General features: G+C 41.0%; 2 protein-coding genes across 5 annotated transcripts; both read left to right on the top strand.

Moving 5' to 3' along the window:
- The first annotated feature begins 736 nt into the window (after nt 1-736).
- Nucleotides 737-12,886, top strand: LOC138012671 (uncharacterized). 2 transcript variants are annotated; one of them, XM_068859508.1, is made up of 9 exons: nt 737-771; nt 1,393-1,556; nt 2,326-2,378; nt 3,342-3,577; nt 4,875-5,044; nt 6,285-6,486; nt 7,484-8,493; nt 9,428-10,183; nt 11,812-12,886. In XM_068859508.1, the coding sequence occupies exons 7-9, from the start codon at nt 7,531-7,533 to the stop codon at nt 11,833-11,835; spliced, it is 1,743 nt and encodes a 580-aa protein (XP_068715609.1). In that variant the 5' UTR covers nt 737-771; nt 1,393-1,556; nt 2,326-2,378; nt 3,342-3,577; nt 4,875-5,044; nt 6,285-6,486; nt 7,484-7,530; the 3' UTR covers nt 11,836-12,886. The 2 variants fall into 2 exon arrangements, with proteins under 2 accessions (XP_068715609.1, XP_068715608.1); XM_068859507.1 differs by lacking the exons at nt 737-771; nt 1,393-1,556 and having other exon boundaries at nt 1,646-2,378.
- A 2,153-nt stretch (nt 12,887-15,039) lies between these two features.
- Nucleotides 15,040-18,232, top strand: LOC137967342 (probable G-protein coupled receptor 45). Of its 3 annotated transcripts, none has more exons than XM_068813871.1 (3): nt 15,040-15,205; nt 15,346-15,947; nt 16,971-18,232. In XM_068813871.1, exons 2-3 carry the CDS (start codon nt 15,729-15,731, stop codon nt 17,697-17,699), a joined length of 948 nt encoding a protein of 315 aa, XP_068669972.1. In that variant the 5' UTR covers nt 15,040-15,205; nt 15,346-15,728; the 3' UTR covers nt 17,700-18,232. The 3 variants fall into 3 exon arrangements, with proteins under 3 accessions (XP_068669972.1, XP_068669971.1, XP_068669973.1); XM_068813872.1 differs by having other exon boundaries at nt 15,054-15,158; XM_068813870.1 differs by having other exon boundaries at nt 15,040-15,947.
- The last annotated feature ends 72 nt before the right edge of the window (nt 18,233-18,304 follow it).

Genomic DNA, 18,304 nt, shown 5'->3' with positions numbered 1-18,304 from the left:
TTAAGAAAAGCTTTGCTGGAAAGGTGCAGTTCCCCCACTAAACAATAAACGCTAGCCCTCACACTTACCTTACTTTGCATTGCTAGAAATAAGTAAAGTAACATAATAAATAATAAATAAATAAGTAACAAAAGCTTAGACTTCAAGAGATACTTATCATTGGATGTCCAAATTCAGCATTCATCTTACTACACGTACATGCATTAATTTTATGGACATATAAGTTCTGATATTCTGTGAGGTTATGAACTTTGCATGGTTTGTACCAAAATAGATTAGTTGTTTTGGATGTACATTTGCAATTGATACATGTAATGTTTCTGCAGACCATTGTGCGTACGGGAAAAGATGCCAAGAAAACAACCAAAGTCAAGAAAGCTCCTGACTTTTCAAAACTCCATAGAAAATGGGAAGATCAAACTAGCCAAGGTTATTGCTGGCTAGACTTTTTGTTCAGACATTTTGCTCATTGCTCGTATTGTTCCTCGCCCTGGTGGGGCTCAGAAAAGTACCATGCAACTCGCAAAATATCTTTGCGTATTATAGTTAAACCATCGAATAAGATGTATGCAATTTTTCGTGGTCTTAGGGTTTTATCACTGTCCTTAACTTCACTTTGATATACCTCCTACACAATCAACATTCCTGAAGTGTCCATTGGGTTCATCAGTACCGTTTTAGGTTTTTGTATTGCAATATTACAGCTCTCTTCCTATAATGGTTCTTCTTCTCTTTCAGGGAAAGGCAGTATCAAAGAAGAAAAACACCACTGTAAGTTGCGATATAATAGAAACATTTTTTTGTTCTCCACTAAAAGTCATTCCTTTCCAGTAAATTGTCATGAACAGTTACCGATTTGAATTGAGATTTAAGGGAGCAGTGGTTGCCCACACTGCAATGTACTCATCTCTTGGCCTTCAATAGACTGCTAGCAGTCCCTTTGTGGATTGTCGAGAAGCGGCACGCAAAATTGCCTAGCACGAAAGCTGAAAATTGGAGTGAATGGGCCTTGCTCCAGTGTCACAGTGCTGTGCACTTTCAGATTTTTTTCGCTCCTCTGCGTATTTTAACCCTTAACATGATCGATAAAAGATCAGTGAAATGCAATCAGCTCTAATGCTGTAGTACTATGATTAATAGCAAAAAGGTCAGTCTAGTATTCCTTGAAAATAGCAGCCTCTCTTTGTCCCAGTTAATGCTCCCATTTGGACTCCCTTGCAACTACAACCATTTCTCTCCAGTATAGTACCACTTTCTTTGTACATTTTGTGTCCACATCATTCTATAATGAATCACCTTCAAAGGAGGCTGGTGACTAGTTTGGCTTGCCAGTTCCCGTTCCATTTGGTTCAGGCCTAAAATGATTGATCACTACATTAACTGTTATTATAGGTTGAAGCCTTCGAGCTTACAAAGAACAGGCATCCATCACCGACGCTTAAAAAACCATATGCCTACAACAGTGAAGACGAAGAGGATGCTGTGACTAACTGGGACGAAAATTTTGAGATCGACAGCACTGCATTAGAATCGATTTGAACGAGACAGGAATCAAGGTGGTGTAAAATTTAATTATTGTACCTTTCATCGCCATTCACACTGTTGCATTTTTCACAGATGCCAATCACTGTACAGCACTGGTCAAAGGGTCGTATGAGGTAGCTAGCTGAACATGTATTTTTAGCTTTCTATCCACTCTTGCGAACTGTTTTAAACAATCCACCAGCTGTCACCGGCAATCATGAAAGTAGAAAAACACAGCAGCTGCTGAAAGTTGACCTTTTGCATCAGCATACATATGAAAGATGCACAAGTGTACAGTAACTTTTGTTTATTGTTTGTTTGTTTGTTTTTAATTTGTTTAAGCAGGTTGAAGGTTTGCCAGCTATTCAGCTGATATGGACCTGCTGTACCCACCCACCTATGCACACACAAAGGACAGCCACAACACCGGGAACTTAATCCCCTTCTCTTCTCGAATAGTATGTGGGTTCTTTAACGTTCCACAGGGAACTTATGAACATGGATGGCATTTGTGAGACAGGGCCTACGGTTTATAGTCCTTGCCCGAGAAGACTTGAAAGTCTAACCATTTGCGGGTGTAGTTACAAATGCAGCACTTTCTCCTCAGTTATTTTTATCACCCTGAGTGTTGGTCCTGCCGGAGTCGAACTCACGACTTCCCGCATGGCAGCCCGGTGCACGACCAACCATTGAGCCACCGGTGCGGATATACCAGTGCGGATACAACAATCTGCTATTTTTGCTAGTGGGCATTGTTTCATTTTTGTACTTTGTTGTTACACGAATACACCGTTCTTTTAGGATGAACACCTAGGAATTGCTGGCAGAGCAACTATTGCTGTAGTAAGTTCAAGGTAAGTTTCAAGCTCTACATCATCCAGGCCCCGGTTGCGCGAAGCATGATTAGCGCTAATCAGCGTTGAATACCATGGAAACCTATAGGTTTTGATACCTCTAAACCAACGGTTACCGCTAACCAGGCTTCGAGCAACTAGCCCTAGGTATGAAACTGAAGAGGCATTGTCGTGGCTTTCTATCATTGTGAACACCTAAGACTAATGCATCGTTGCTAAGAAACTTTTTATTTTGCCATCTGTAGCAAAGGAAATGGTATGGAGTATGGAAATGGACTGAAACATTACGCACAATTTGACCACTTTTTCAAAAATTCAATAATAATAATAATAATAATAATAATAATAATATTAAATAATTATTTTAACGAATGAGAGAAATTATCCTCGCACTTAGGTGGACAATCTTACAGACAGCTGAAAAATTTAAGTGACTCCAACGGAATTCAAACCCATGAGCTCTGCAATGCAGGTGCAATGCTCTACGAACTGAGCTCTGAAGCCACTCAGTTGGGAGCAGGTCAATTTGTTATCGCTGTGCTACCACTGGCGTTGATTTTATGCAAAATCAAAGCTGGGTACAAGACAAGCATAGAGAAGGTCTTCGATCACTTGTTTTTCATAAATGATCTGAAAATCTATGCAGCAAGCCAGGATCAGCTGGACTTTCTGGTACACGATGTAATAGTATTCTCCAAGGTTATCGAGCTGTTGTTTGGACTGGATAAGTGGGCTGCGTTAAAGGTGAAGGGGACGACAGCATAACAGTGGGATAGAACAGGATAGACAGGATGAAGGCCCGGCAAAAATGCCAAAAACCTCTTTGTAGCTTTTCTTTGTTTGTTTGGGACTCGAAACCTGAACCTCTACAAGGCCGCGCACTTTGGCCAATTGATTATTCAACATGAACGAGCCAAACTTAAACGATATATTTAGTCTTCGTCTTTTTTTTCTGCCCAACAGTGAGTCCGACGTGCGTAGTCAGTCAGCGGAAGAGGGAATATTAAAGCGCACTTCAATATACTACACTGGACCAAGAGCTGTGTCCGCTACCAGGGAAGTATCACATCCCATCAGGACAGCTGTGACTCCAGGTACACAAACCTTTGTGTCTCCACTTAAACCACACAACGCTGAGACAATCAAGATTCAGGCTGCTGGCTCAAGTGTTAAAAAACAAGTCGCCTGGGCAGACCGAGGTAATCACTGTAATCCCATTTAAGATTTGTGTCTTGTAGTAAGAGTCGGAAGCAGCAATGACAGGAAACGATGAAAGGATGATAAGTGACAAAAGAAACGTGCTACTTTGCAATAGGAAAATTTTATTTAAGGTGGGTGTACGGCTAGTATTTATCTTTGAGGGCGGTGTCACCAAGTGTCGAGGGCATTAGAATGGTTTCTGATCGGACCATAAATTTGATTTGTTTAATAGAGAAAAGCAGCCAACTGGTAGCTTTTTTTTCACTTCCTTTTTGTAGTGTACATTTGAGTTGTTTCCTTAAGTGAAATATGAATATCAGGTGAAAGAAACTCGTTTTTTCATGATAAAATCTTCCATGCTGTGGCCTTACTACTTCTCGTTCTTGCCATCTAAGAGAGCAAGCCGCTATGAGGTCGCCGTTGCAAGACATTTTCTTGACGGCTGTTCACATGGGCAACAAAGGAAAAAGGAAAGGAACTTTATTTCAGTGTTCTAGTGTTCTAGCGCTGTAGCACTAATTGGAGACGCTGTAAACTGACATCAAATGTTGGTTTTTGAGGAGAGAGGGAAACCGGAGTACCCGGGCAAAAACCTCTCGGAGCAGAGTAGAGAACCAACAAACTCAATCCACATATGACACCGAGTCTGGGAATTGGCCCATATCACTCAATGTCCAAACTAAAGATTTTGCCCGTCGAACCTCTCATTCAGTGTGAGGCTGGACGGGCAAAGACAATGCAAAGACAAAGCCTTTATTCCCCACGGACTCCAAAATGGCCGCCGAGTGATAAAGGTGAATTGAGCCCAGGGCCCGGTTGTTCAAAAGCCGATTAACGCTAATCCCAGATTAAAATTTAACCAAAATTTAACTACTTCAAAAAATTTGTTCAGCGCTGAAATTTGGCAAAATTATACATTAAGAGAAGTTAATCTTGAAAAACAACAATAAGCAAAAGAAACTTTTATTCAAAAGTTGAAAAAATGAAACAAAGCTTACGCTAATCCTGGGTTAAGTTAATCGGCTTTCGAACAACCGAGCCCAGGCCACATTGGTGGGAAGCGAGTGCTCTCACCACGACGCCAGACCTGCAAACTACGTAAATTGTTGAATGTCCATGTCTAGTGGGGGTCCAAATCTTCCAGGGCAAGTAGGTTTTTATAGTTGCACAATAGTTCAGTTTATAACCAGTGTTTCAAAAGAACAAGCAGAGCTTTAACTTCTGCATTTTAACTTGGAATTTCTTTCCCCAAATCGATTGTGTTCGGAGAATATTTATTGGGATTTTTGTTTTTAGTTCCTGAAAGCGATGTTGTGGATTTTCAGCCCGATTTTAATGCGTTGCAGAGCATTTTAAGCAACACTGGCATAAGTAATTGCCAAGCCCGGAGTCAAAATACTGGTAGGGTGACACTCGCCGGCGGAAGACTTACACCTTACCGTAGAACTCGTCAAGCATTCAGGGAGGTATGCTCAAGCTGTTCTTGTAGGCTCAGATACCTTTAATTTAGCCCATCCCGACAATACTCTGCTCGCTTAAAAAGACCAAAGGGTTTAAACTTCTTTTCACATTGAGTCTTAGTTCGAGCTCTTCCCAGCTAGTTTTCGACCGGTTTTAACTAGCGATGTTTGGTGATATACAGTGTACGCGAGTTGGCAGGCTATATGTCGATACCAATCTCGTCGGGCTTTTGAACCTGCACGAATAAAATAGTCCGCAACACCCTACACACACGCTCACACCTATCACCACTTAAATTGCAAGAAATTTGATCGAAGCAAGACTAGGAGATCCTCATTTGTATTGTAAATGTCAAGATAAGAATGGAGGCTAAACGTACAAAACGTGTTTTTGTGCATAAGGTTGGGTAACTCTTTTCCAAGCCTAAACGAACGCCGGAATAAATGTTTTGAGCCACACATCTGTACTGGTCCGCAAATGATCCCGGGACCGCAAATGATCCCAGAACCGCAAACGATCCCCAAACTGTACCGCAAATGATACCAGGACCGCAAATGATCCCGAAAAAAGGTAAGGAATGGCATGGATGGTGGAATGGTCTGACCAGAGAATTAATGTGAAGAGCGCTTATTTTTATTAAAATCGCTTTAGATCATGGCTCACAACAAGTTTCTGCCGCATTACAGTGTTCCAGAAAGACTGAAGTACTCAGACAACTCTGGCAAACACACGCAGGGTTCGAGAAACGGGCCCCTGGTATCAATCAGTTAAGAATTGCGTCCAAGTTAGTTTTTGATAATTGTATCCGATAATTAAATGTGGCAAATTTATAACAGCGTGGTAAGAAACAAAATTCAGTCTTTCTGGAAAGCTGTAATGAGGCAGAAACCTGTTGTGAGCCTTGCTCTAAAGCGATTTTAATAAAATTAAGCGCTCTTCACATTAATTCTCTAGCCAGGCCATTCCACCCTCCATGCCATTCCTTACTTTTTTTCGGAATCATTTGCGTTCCAATATGTGGATCATTTGCGGTCCTGGTATCATTTGCGGTACAGTTTGGGGATTGTTTGCGGTTCTGGGAACATTTGCGGACCCGTACATATCTCTTAGCCGAAGATGGCAACCTTTCTTGTTTCACTTGTCATTTCAACGTAATTTAGGGAAAACGTTTATGCCATTAATTATCTAATTACAAATGAGTAACTTTAAGAAATCACCTTAACGCCTTCTTTCTGTTGTTAAAAGGAACCAACCAAAAGAACTTCTATTTACTACACGGGCCCCAAGCGCACACGACCCAGTCCCAGGGGCCCGAGAATACGGCAGGCGTCCTTGTTGGCGTCAAACCAAATAACCGATGGTGCAGTAACGGCGAGGACTCACAAAAGTCATGTTGGTTACAACCCATTTGCAACGTTGGTTGGTCGACAAGGCATCCAGGAGCAAGGCAAGATAATAGTTTCAGTGGAAGGGAAGGGAACCACCACATCTCACCTTTCATAGGCAATCTGCTTTGCAAAGAAAATTTTCTTCGAAATGAAGAATGCAAAGCAGTTTGTGACGTAAAATCGGGAATAGACCTATACCTCTCACATCACGGTCACGGTCGTGGGTCCAAATTACTGCTAGTTTTGATAACTTTACGCGTCTTGCCCGGCAGATAAAAAGCGAGATATTGAGGTAGGAATGATGTCATGTCTTTGCTTTGGATGAGGAGATTTATATTATGAACGAAAAATATTTGAGTTTAAGTGCACTTTAAGTATTGATAGGCTGAAGGTTCTGTACTCATTGTGCTAAATTTCGTTGTTTGCATACACATCAGCAAGCAAGTTAGTAAATCAAGATAAGTTAGAGATCTTTTGGTTTTAAATGACTGTGACCTCCACATGACGTCAGCAAAAACCGCGGAAAATGTGATTTTAACCTAACGAAACTTTTTTTAGTAATTATTGCAGTGTCACCGATATTAGGCGCCTCCCATTACATATCTGTCATGTGTAATTGTGTTTCTTTTCTCTTTTGCATTATCATTTACAGAGGATGGGTTCAAATCATTTGTTTGGCATTTTGTAGCCGAGCTTAAGAAATTCAAGGAACAATTTGTTTCAGTCTTCATACGGGTTGGAAGTCACGTGTTTCTGAATTAAATGCCTACAATTTTCGCATCAAAGAACCCAAAGAAGATCAGTTTTGTTCCAATGTGATGGTTGATCTGAGTGTTTTTAACAAATGATTTTTACCAGGAAGTAGCGTTTCTCTCAAATCGCATGATTATTTGCATTTGTGCCCTGGGTACTGAGCAGATGGAAATAATCTGGCCATATAAACAAGAAGGCTTTAAGAAGGAATTAAACAGATTAGAAATGCACAGATCAGTGACAATGGGAGGCTCACTGTTTTGACAGATTCGTTTGATCTTTGCTGGTTTTGTTTCCATTTAGATGAGAATGATCCAATCCCAGGCAGAGCAACCAGGGAGCCTGCAAGAATGGAAGTCGCACCAGGTTCCCAATCTGTTAATGGAAATTCGCTTGTAACACCCGGGCGGAAACTGGATCGAAGTTCCCAGTCTTCCTCTGCCAAAGAACAGCCAAGTTGGGCAGACATTTTCACACCTCATCGGACCACGATCTTGCAGAAGCCTGTTGAAAACCCCAGTCGTTCGTTGTCTTCTTTTGGTTCGTTTGAGACCCCTATCCAAATGCAGCACTCCATCGAGTCACAAATTCGCACTCCGCTGGGGATAATGGCAAACAGACCAGGGAACCCGGTTTTTGTGATTTCGTCCTCGAAGAGGCCAGTCACTGAGTCGAATGAGCAACTAAAAGGAACTTATCTATCTTCTGCAAAAAATCTTGAATCGAATTCCAGCAAGTCTTTAAATACCCAGTTTACAGCTATTAATGCTCCCCATACACTGCAATCCTCACCAGAGTGGCAATCTCAGGCTTGCCCCCAAGCCCTCACACCAGACTTACTGTCAAACCATTCTCGCACACAGGCTTGTAACCAGTTGTCTATTCCCCTGTCTGAAGCAGAGAGAAAGGAACATTTTGTTCCTGTTAACTCCTGTCAACGTCCACCATGGTCGGAGACCCTAGGCCCGTCGCGAGTGTCAGGAGTTCCACAGTCAAATATAATACAGAGCTCGTCCGATCTAATGCCAACAACTCTTTTCTTCAATGGCCTTGAAGTAGCTACTCCCTTAGCAATGCATGGGTCCCGGGTTACCTGTTCTACGCAACAAACTCCAGTTTGTGATTCCATCGTCAACCCAGTCTCTGAAAATGCAATGCAAGATCGTTCCTCCAGTGTTCAGTTATCCACAGTTCAGGTGACTAGTTTTCAGCCCTCCACTGAAACAAAGGTCACCCATTCATCTTCGGAGGCCAGCCAGCAACATAAAGCGCTTGCTTTTCCCACGGAACAGCGTAAATCCACACCTGAAAAGGTACTTTATATTAACTCCCAGTTCTCTCATCATCTTACGTTTATTAACATTCTTTTCGAGGGACTTTTGAGCATATTGGCAAGTTTGGAAGGTCTCTAATAGGCCTTTTCATAAGCTACGCTAAATTTACACTTTCAGGAAACTCCAATCGGGTTTTCCTGCGTTTTGTGTTATATTGCAATCGGAAGCTTTGACCACTACAAGGGCGACATTTAAGATGGTTCTAGAGACAATATATGGATGAAAGAGTTCTTTGGATTTAGCGTTGATGAAGTGGCAGTACGTGCAGGCTTATGTTGAAGCTCGCTCCCGTCATCACGCTACCAAAACACGTCCAAAAACAAAAGGGTTCATTAGCCAAAACGATGGCTCTGCACGTGCGCCACGATTTTTGGTACATTTCTCCGACTTTCTCTGCAAAACATGACATAAAATAAGTAAGTTAAAAGTCGTCAGAATCATGCTTTGTCTGTGAATCCTAACCCTTCGTTACTAATTCATGGCCTGGATCATTTGACTGACTTTTAAAACTCACTCATATCGAAATGTCAGTAACCTAGCATGAGCATGTATTTCTAGGTGACTTTTTCGATAGCATTGCCGTCATGTTTTCGCTGATTCAAACTGACAGTTTACCATAATGCCTTTCGGCATTGTCGCGTACGCCTTTATGCTTTTTTCGGACAACCTTTCTCGAAACAGCTGTATGAGTTGGCCATAACCAGTCTGCTATCCGACAAGCGCAAATGGAATAGTTGTTTTATAAATGTCATTAACCCTATTTCAATTTTACAAAGTAATTAGTTTTCATATAAGGTGATACTGAGCTGATGACCGAAGAAATCCAAATTATAGGTTCAAACTTTAATTGGATTAAATATCATTATTTTGTAAGCACAAATTATCAAGTATTGATGTACATATTCGCTTACAGGAAGGGCAAGACATCGCGCTTTTAGAGCGCCAAGCGTTGGAGGACCTGGGTCTTCTTCACATTTCTGAAGGGACACACGAAAGGAGCTTGCATTCGAATTTGGACAATGCTAAAGACAAAGGAATAACAGTGCATTTGGGTTCTTTAAAGACGTGTGAGAACAATGTGTCAACCTCTTTCGCACAGCCGCAAAGACTGGATTCGAGACCGTTGCCTGCCCATGATTCCACCAAGCTAGCATCGGCTGCTCCTGAACGGCAGAGTTGCTCTTATAATATCATCTCGAGTTGTCACGAGCAGCAATCCAGCTTTTCCCCAGTGGTGCAAATCGCTTGCCCTACTCCAATCAGAAAGTCTAGACCTGCAGCTTGCGTGAACAGTTCATTGAACAACGGCGATTTATCACAGGGTAGAGTGAGGACTGTATTGGGCGAAAGAAACGTGTCCTCGAGCGAATTGTCTCTGCGAGCCGCTTGTTCCTCTTATAACTCAGTTAGTCAGACTCTAAGGAAACCAACATTTGTTCCCCATGGAAGCACGCCTTTGCGTTGGGAGCCGATTAGTGGCGGTGATTCGTTAAATGCATTTCGACCGGCTTCCGCGGTCTCGTCGGCTTTGGCAAAAGAGGCACTGTTAGACTTGGAAGTTTCTTCCTACATGTTAACTGGCCGCGACGGTGTGGTTAATAGACCTGTTGATTGTAGACAGAGGCTGTTAAATCCGATTGCCCGCTTGTTTGTCGAGGGAGATTCAATGGTGAGTGGATATTGGGCAACTACTGAAAAGCTGGATTTCATATATTTATAAGGGAAAGTGTTTAGTAGTAACCCAATTACATTGAAAAACAGTCGGTTTCTTTCTTAGCTCATGTATTTCTATATTTCTTGATTTATTTATTTATTTATTTTTTATTCATTTATTTTTTATTTATTTATTTATTCATTTATTTATTTATTCAGTCAATTTGGTTATTTTGCTTATTTATTCACTTATTTTTTTTGTCACACGAGCAAAATCTGGTATTGTCGGGAGCATCCTACTGCAAAATATGGCTCAAACCAGTTTCCTGAAAAAGATTCGATCATTTTTGTGACGTAACAAGTTACCGTGGCAACAGGAAAGCCCTGCAAAAACACCCCATAGTTTGGCTTTAGCTGCTCATATCTCAAAAACGAACTCGGTGCCCCATTTTATATTTCTGAAATCAGCATGCCAGAATGAAACTTTCTGCGAAGTTTAAAAAAATTCTTTGGAGCGGATTCAGAGCCACCTTAACTTATTGAAAATTTAACGTAGCTCTGACTCTGCTCTACAGAATGTTTTTAAACTTTGCAGAGAGGTTCATCTTGGCCTTCTGATCACTTTTTTGCAATAACAAATTGGGGTCACGGAGTTCGTTTTTCAGATATGGGCAACTAAAGCCAAAATCACAGTTTGAGGGATGTTCATGCAAGTTTTCCTAGAATGGCAGCAAGACTGGATATCAAAGACTTTTTCTAAGAGATTGACCCTGATCTGATAAAGTATGTTTCAATACGTCCAGTCAAACTATCGCACGCAAAAGTTTGCTTATGTTAACGGCTGCCAAACTCAAACTTCAAAGAACATGTTTTCCCGTCGTGTGTCCACGTTTAGATGAAAACGACGGTAATTGATGTTGCACATGGTACCATAGCATTGCATTTACTAAAGTACGTGATTAAGTGTTGAAACTGGTTGATTAAAGGGGCTAAGTCACGCAATTTTAGGCAATTTCAGCACTGATCGAATGGTCATAGAATTAACTTAAATATCAAAATAACTGTTCAAAACTATAGAAGAACTCTAACAAAACACAGGGAAGCCAAGAAGGGACATGGATGGACAAAACTGGAGAGGATTGAAATGCATTCAGGGTTTTCATTTGAGGCCGGAGGCCGGACGTTTCAATTTATATCAGTCTATATCAAAATGTCATTTACACAGCTGGAAAATCATTCTCAGTTGTTATGTGGCCGTGATTTTGCAAATGAAAGACTCTTGCTCTGCCAATTTGACGTTTAGAGCTCATAATTAACAAAATTAAACAAAAGTACCTAAAATAGCGTGACCTAGCCCCTTTAACCGAACAAAAAAAGGATAGTAGGCAGAATGCAATCCAATTCCTGCTGATCTGAACTGTTTAAATAGGCCTGAAGTACATGGAATAGAATGAAGAATCAGAATCAATTTCTGGATTCTTATTAAGTGTAATAGATTCCAAAAAATAGATTTGACCAGACTGGGTTGTTTACTTAACAATGTGGACTGGAAGGTGGGAATGACGGGTGTTTAAGAGAGAGGCGGTGTTGTTTACGTGGAAATTTAAGATAACTTCATGAAGCGGTTGTTTTCTTTCTTTACAGCACTTTGTGCCGATAAGAAGTTGATCAAGCAGGACTGCCTACGGGGAAAGAAATGTTGCGAATGTTGACAAAATTGTAGCTGCACCTCCTAACACTAGCCTGTCACAGAGGGTGGTGTGGCCGTTTCAACCGGTCCCGGACTGCACGATTACTGTAAAAAAAACAAACTGGTGACTTGAGTTTAGTTTTCGGTGTTCTTGTGTTGCTGAAAAAGCGCAATAAATATCTTTTATTAACCACTTTCGTAAGTTATAACCCGCATGTTTTCCAGTGACGTTTCGTGGCTGCACAACGCCTTTAGCCCTTGTTTGTTTTTCAAGGGATCTCGTACGGAATTACCTTTGTAAACAATTTTTTTGGCGTGTTTCATCGCATTACATTGGTTTGGTACAAACAGTTTGTTGTTGCACTCGGCCAGTGAATTGAACTGAGAAAGGTAAGGAGTCAGCCGTAGCTAACAGTGCGGCCTCAGAAAACGAGGTCAGCAAGAGTATCTCCAGATATTTGAATCTAGCCACAAAATCACACTTTGAAATTTAGCGGGCTGTAACTTAAGTAAGTAGAAACGATGTAAAATAGCATTCCCTCCGGTCTGAAAGACTGTACTTTGTTTTCTTTGCGCTGAATATAAAAAGAATTACACTCGCTCGCTGTGTAGTGAATGATGACTAGTGAGAGGCGAAAAAGCCAATGTTTTGTTCTTAAAACATTTAAATCAATGTAATATGTAAATCGGAGGTAGTGGTTTCCACCAAAATAGACCAAGCGATAGCGTTGGATGTTCAATAATCAATACGTGCAGACCCCGTGGCCGAGCTGTAGGGAAATCGTTTTATTTGAGTACTACTATCAACAGGCTGGCGTTAAGTTACAAAGGCTCATGATCTTCACTCAAAACACTTTCATACAGAGCTCTGTGTATGAAACCAGTTCTCTCCCCATTCGAAATTGCGTATAGTCCAGGCAAGGAATCCAAAGAAATTCAGCCATAAAAATGAAAGGATTTGTGTGGAATTTCAATCGGCGTTAATGGTGCAAAGAAAATAGAGTTGATGTTACCATTAAACCTTACTACATAAAATGCTGTCAAAGTGTTGTTCTCTTCCTGATACGTAGCCTTTGAAGTGCATTTCACCGAGCTTAAACTTTCCCTGTTTGACGTCAGAACCAGAAGACTGAATTTCGGTAAAATATGTGTTTATGAAATCTTTCACATACGACGTACTATCTTATTGTCAACAAAGAAAGTGCTCCGTCGTGTCTGTCCTGTCTACATTGCACTGGGTCGCTGTTAAGGAGGCCGAGCAATCTCGTCCCAAAAGTTCGTTTTTCTTTTGGTCAGCACCAAGAACACGGACTCTGGCCACTTCCAAGGCAGGAAGTCCGCAAATCACGGACTTCCGGCTCGTCTACGCACCCTCAGGAAATTGATACAACAGTGGTTGTCAACGGTTACAAAAATGGACCTTCACTACGACTGCGCATAAATTGGAAGTGGCCAGAGTCCGTGACCAAAAGAAAAGCGGACTCTGGGGACGAGATTGGGGGCTGAGTGGTTCATGCTGGTCAAGGAACACGTGAGATGACGCAACTTCCGGCCCTTTGCCGGCCTTTGGCTTCATAAGGCAACAACTGTTACATTAAAACATAAGACCTTGGTTGTTTACCATTTACAAGCAGAAACTGGTTGGTACTAGGTTTGTTCAAATGGTAAGTAAAAACTCCCGAATGGGAAATTCAGTTGGGATCGGTGTGTACCATTTACAAAATTCGTTCAAGTTTACCGAGGGAGTCTGGAGGGAGGCTAAATCATGGGGGAATGCAAATGCTAAACACGTTTTCCGTTTGGAAATTTCGTTTGGGAATTTTGGATTACCTTTCAAGAAATCCCGATTTCTCCGGAAATTTTCCGTTTGAGAAGACCAAAATAGGCTTACCATTTACATTCCAACCGAAATTTCGGGATTTTTTTGGTAAATGGTAAACAACCCTTTAGTTACTTTTAGCGAAGCTCTTGCGGCTGGTTTTCACTAGCGATGCGAGCATAAGAGCGCTTATTTCACCGTGAAAACGGGGTTGACTCAAGCACAAGGATGATTTTTTTTCCTTTTCCTTGTGTTTGCGCTTATGCTTGCGTTTTCTTGCGTCGTGTTAAAACAGCACAAGGAAATTTGCTACGTCTGACCAATTAAAGCACTCGTTCCAGTTTCCCCGCGTCTGAGCATTTGAACAAAATGGCTGATGCCGTGGTTGATTTTGATTCTCATGTCCACGTTCTTTTTCACTAGCTACTTTAACTCCTCACTTATGCTTCTGCTTGCGCTTGTGTTTGCGTCGCTAGTGAAAACCAGGCTTTAGCAAAAATAAACAAAATTGCACAGGCTCGGGATTGCTGATTGGAAAAAATAAATACTTGTTAACCCGGCATGTATTCTCCATAGATCGTTTTCACGTGACGTCACCATTTTCTAAAATCCAAAACTAAAGAGCCACGAAAGTTTTTATCCTCATCAGGCATAAGAGGCGGTAAATTTGTATCCATTTGCAATTTTAAAGCTTAATAGCGTGCTTCGTTTGGAAACCAGAGCATTTTGAATTTCTGAGTTATAGCGGTGCGTGACACGAGGCGACGATCGAGTTTATTGAGAAATATATATTTATCTCATGGTTTTGAGCCTTTTTAGAATTTAAAGCATTAGGAAAAGTGCTTAGGTAAATAGCTGTCTGTTCAGTACAGATGATCACTCGCCTAGATAGCCAAAGTAAGTAACAGATGTTGACACTATTTTCCGGCCGCCATATTGGTGCACCACAGATGTGCACCAACATGGCGTTTTCATACTGGGCTCTGTAAATTTCTGCGAAACATTTCGACGAATATCTGAAGTTTGGGGAAACGCACAGGCCTAAAACTTGGAGAAGTGTCTTCTTCATTTATCTTCTACAACATCACGAATTCTTGACTTTTTCCACTGGATGGTTTTCGATTTATTTTTTTATTGCGTGACTGTGAAAACGATCTATAGCTTAGCTGTCACGCAATGTGCATCGATTGTACCCAGTCCCTTGCAAGGCACCAGAAAAGAAACGCAACAGGTTGCTTTGATAATCGATGTGTTGTGTCAATGGCTAACGACCATTTCAAACGACAATTAGTTTGGACAGGTGGCACGGGTAAATCCCCACCTCACTTCAAAACAATTCCACTATTGCTAAATACTTTTCAACACACCCGTAACATTATAAAAGTGAAAAATACAAATAGAAACTAAGGAAAGCTGGGATATCAAATATTCAAGGATTGAGAAATATGCAATAGCAAACAATTTTGACCGCCTGTGTCAAAGGTACCTTAGAAGCGTGTGAGCTGATCATAGAGCAGTTTTTCGTCAAGGTCACCGACCGGAATTCAGAGCTGTTACTCTCTCATTTGAAATGAGATAGGTGACGGCAGTAACTTTCTCACCGATATTTGATAGCCATTTGTTATCTATCATCAACCGTTAATGTTGCATTTGAAAATTTAACTTTCAGAGACGTTTGAGGGACATTTCCGATATCGCTTCGTGGACGACACAGACCTTGGCCGAAATATTCGACAGTTAGGACATGCAACTGACTTAAACAACTGCAATGAACGATCGCGCCCTGTGCTATCATCATCAACAGGTCAAAAGTTCGATTCTTGTGTCTGCTTGAATAAACTGAAATCAGAGAGCGTTCGTCAACCGAATTAGAATTAGAATTTTACCTTCGTAGGGCATCTGAGGTTAAACGTGAGGATTTTGATTGCCAAAGCGCTGAACTGCGACCTTTGCAAACCTAAGCTGAAGTCGCACCGAACCTACCCGGAAGTGGTTTTTAATTTACGGTAGCCCATTGGACTCAAACCACATTTGAAGTGTGTTGTGGACAAAATGCCTCTATCTGCAATAGTCCTTGTTATTGGAATATTACTGGGTATTACAACTCTTGTAGGTATTATTGGCAACATCTCCGTGTGTCTAGTCGTATTCTGGAATCGTTCCATGAAGAATCAACTTCACCTGTTACTTCTGAATTTAGCCATAGCTGATGTTGGTATGTCTGCGTCTTGTATGCCATTTGCCGTTGCTACAGTGCTTTTTCATGAAAAGGTACGAAATTCATTCGCTTTTTTAAGTGTAAGATTGATGGTTATATTTTCGCCTTGCCAAGTGCCTACATCAGGAATTGTTTTGGAAGTTTTGGAGTAGGCCTTTTGGAGCTTGTAATCACATGGTACAAATTTAAAACCGCCACAATGGAGAGCAAATTGCGCACTTCGAAATCGAAAAGAAAGAAAATTTGAATTAAGCTGCTTTGTTTTAGATTTCCCAGTGTGCAATGTGCTCTCCAGTGTGGCGGTTTTTGTACCATGTGATCGCCAGCTCCAAATAACCCACAGCGAAGTATGCTCATACTTTTTTGTGTTGTGATCCTGTTTCATATGGTGACTTTTAATTCATGTTAAGATATCTCAGAAATTCTCTATTAACCGTTGAATTATTTTTTCCTATTAAATAAGAACCGCAAAGTACATCATTTCTTCGATGCAATTAAAAAGAACGTCACGTCGAAGCATTTTCTTTCCCCAAACGCAAATCTCTACAGATATTTTACCTTATATGAGTCCCACGGGCAAGCTAGTGAAAGATATTAGGTCATCACAAACTGCTATTGCTGCAGTCTTATTTGAATTTTTGCATCACTAAAAATTGCGGCGTCGTGGCATAGACGTATGCCTCTTGTATCTTGTACATGCAGAAAAGGAATTTTCTGTTGAGATGTGATCCCTTATTGCGGCGAAGCGATCTGGGTGAGCGACCAGCAACATAAAAAAAAATCAGTATTAAAGGTAAATATACTGCGGAAAATGTCGATGTTTATTGTTGCTGGGTTTTTTGCCATAATATATCTCGCTTGGGACCAGAATGCATCCTTCTATGGAGAAGCCTCGCTTTTAGTAGCTAACACCTCCTGCCTGCGCATGCCGAAATGCGCAGCAATTATCCCTTCACCCTATTTTCCGCGTATAAGTGCAGTGTTACTGGCAGAGGTATGAACTTCACTTTTGAACTTCGGGAAACGTATTGGACTATTAAACAGTTAATTTTTTTTTTATGGACTTTCTCTTTCAGACTATTGGCAAGCCATTCTGCTATTTTAATGGCTTTATCAATACGTTCTTCGCTATGGCGAATGTTCTCATCATCTGCTCCTTATGTGTGTACCAGTACATCTCTGTTGTGCTTCCGATGAACAAATCTCTCACCAACTTTCGTTGCCTCGTTATGGTGCTTTGTGCGTGGGCCATATCCATTTTCCTCGCGGTTGGCCCTATAATGCAATGGGGTCGTTACGAATTTACCTCAAACATTTTTAATTGTGAATATTATCACACAACGCGTGAAGCTGAATTTTCGTATAACATCACTTTAATGTTCTGTGGTTATTTGTTTCCATGTGGCTTTATGGTTTTCAGTTACGTCAGTATTTTACGCGCACTACAACAACATCACTCACGCATGGCAGTTACGACATCAATATCACCAGCGCCCGTGGAGGGCGCTCCCGTTACCTTGGAAACAAAGTTGTACATGACCATATCAGTCGTGTTTTTGACATTTCTGATTTGTCGGACTCCATTTTTTATATTTCTTTTGCTCGTGACTTCTAATTTGGGATATTCTCCCGATTTTCTTGGACAGCTCTCTTTCTGGGCGATTTATCTTCATAGTGCATGCGACCCGTTTATTTACGCCTTTAAGCACACAGAATACCAAGACACTTTGAAGGAAATTTTGAAAACGTTTAGGTTAGCCTTGTTGAGCAGCTTTTGTTTCTGCTTTTTTAAAAATAAAACGTGAAAATGAGATTCGAGAAAAAAGATAAGAATCTTAGTTCAATAAGTCGGGTCTAGAGGGTTCCGGATCAAGAAACGAAAAGGCGCCCCTGAAGAACCAGTTTTAATTAACTAATTTTACTTGGCTAAAAAACATTTTTTCGGACTTGGACTCCTTCAACCGAGTTCTATATAGTGATTATAGAGACAAGTTTGAGTAAGTGTGCCTAAGTACTGATATTGCAGGCTTATCACATACGGGGTAAAATTACTGAATGCTGATTGGCCGAGACGGAGGGCATTTTTTCATAATCACGAGGGCACTTTTGGTAATCAAGAGGGCATAATTACTTAATCCTGATTGGTTGACAGTTGCTTATTCAGAGCAGACAAACTTACAAGAAAATCTTCTGCCCGATTAAACTACTTTTTTGTTCACATATAAAATACATTTAAGTGCTATTTCTGTTGACAGCAACGAGTTAGTGAATTGAATTGAACCAAATGGGAGTGTGTTGATTGTCGTTTCTCACGGCACTAAACGGGCTTCCCTCAATAATTTTGCCCTTTATGGGATAAACTTTTAAGTGCCCTCGTGTAGTTAAGGGTGAATTTCACTTATAATTTCAA

This window comes from Montipora foliosa, chromosome 8 (genome assembly GCF_036669935.1).
Source record: "Montipora foliosa isolate CH-2021 chromosome 8, ASM3666993v2, whole genome shotgun sequence".
NCBI lineage: Eukaryota > Metazoa > Cnidaria > Anthozoa > Scleractinia > Acroporidae > Montipora > Montipora foliosa.
This window is presented reverse-complemented; position numbering and strand designations above follow the sequence as displayed.

What these genes read in the sequence shown, in the direction of transcription:
- LOC138012671 (XM_068859508.1), top strand. Translation starts at nt 7,531, where the DNA reads ATGGAAGTCGCACCAGGTTCCCAATCTGTTAATGGAAATTCGCTTGTA. An exon ending in GTAAATCCACACCTGAAAAG is followed by an intron (nt 8,494 to 9,427) that starts GTACTTTATATT and finishes ATTCGCTTACAG; the next exon opens with GAAGGGCAAGACATCGCGCT. An exon ending in TTGTCGAGGGAGATTCAATG is followed by an intron (nt 10,184 to 11,811) that starts GTGAGTGGATAT and finishes CTTTCTTTACAG; the next exon opens with CACTTTGTGCCGATAAGAAG.
- LOC137967342 (XM_068813871.1), top strand. Translation starts at nt 15,729, where the DNA reads ATGCCTCTATCTGCAATAGTCCTTGTTATTGGAATATTACTGGGTATT. An exon ending in CAGTGCTTTTTCATGAAAAG is followed by an intron (nt 15,948 to 16,970) that starts GTACGAAATTCA and finishes TTTCTCTTTCAG; the next exon opens with ACTATTGGCAAGCCATTCTG.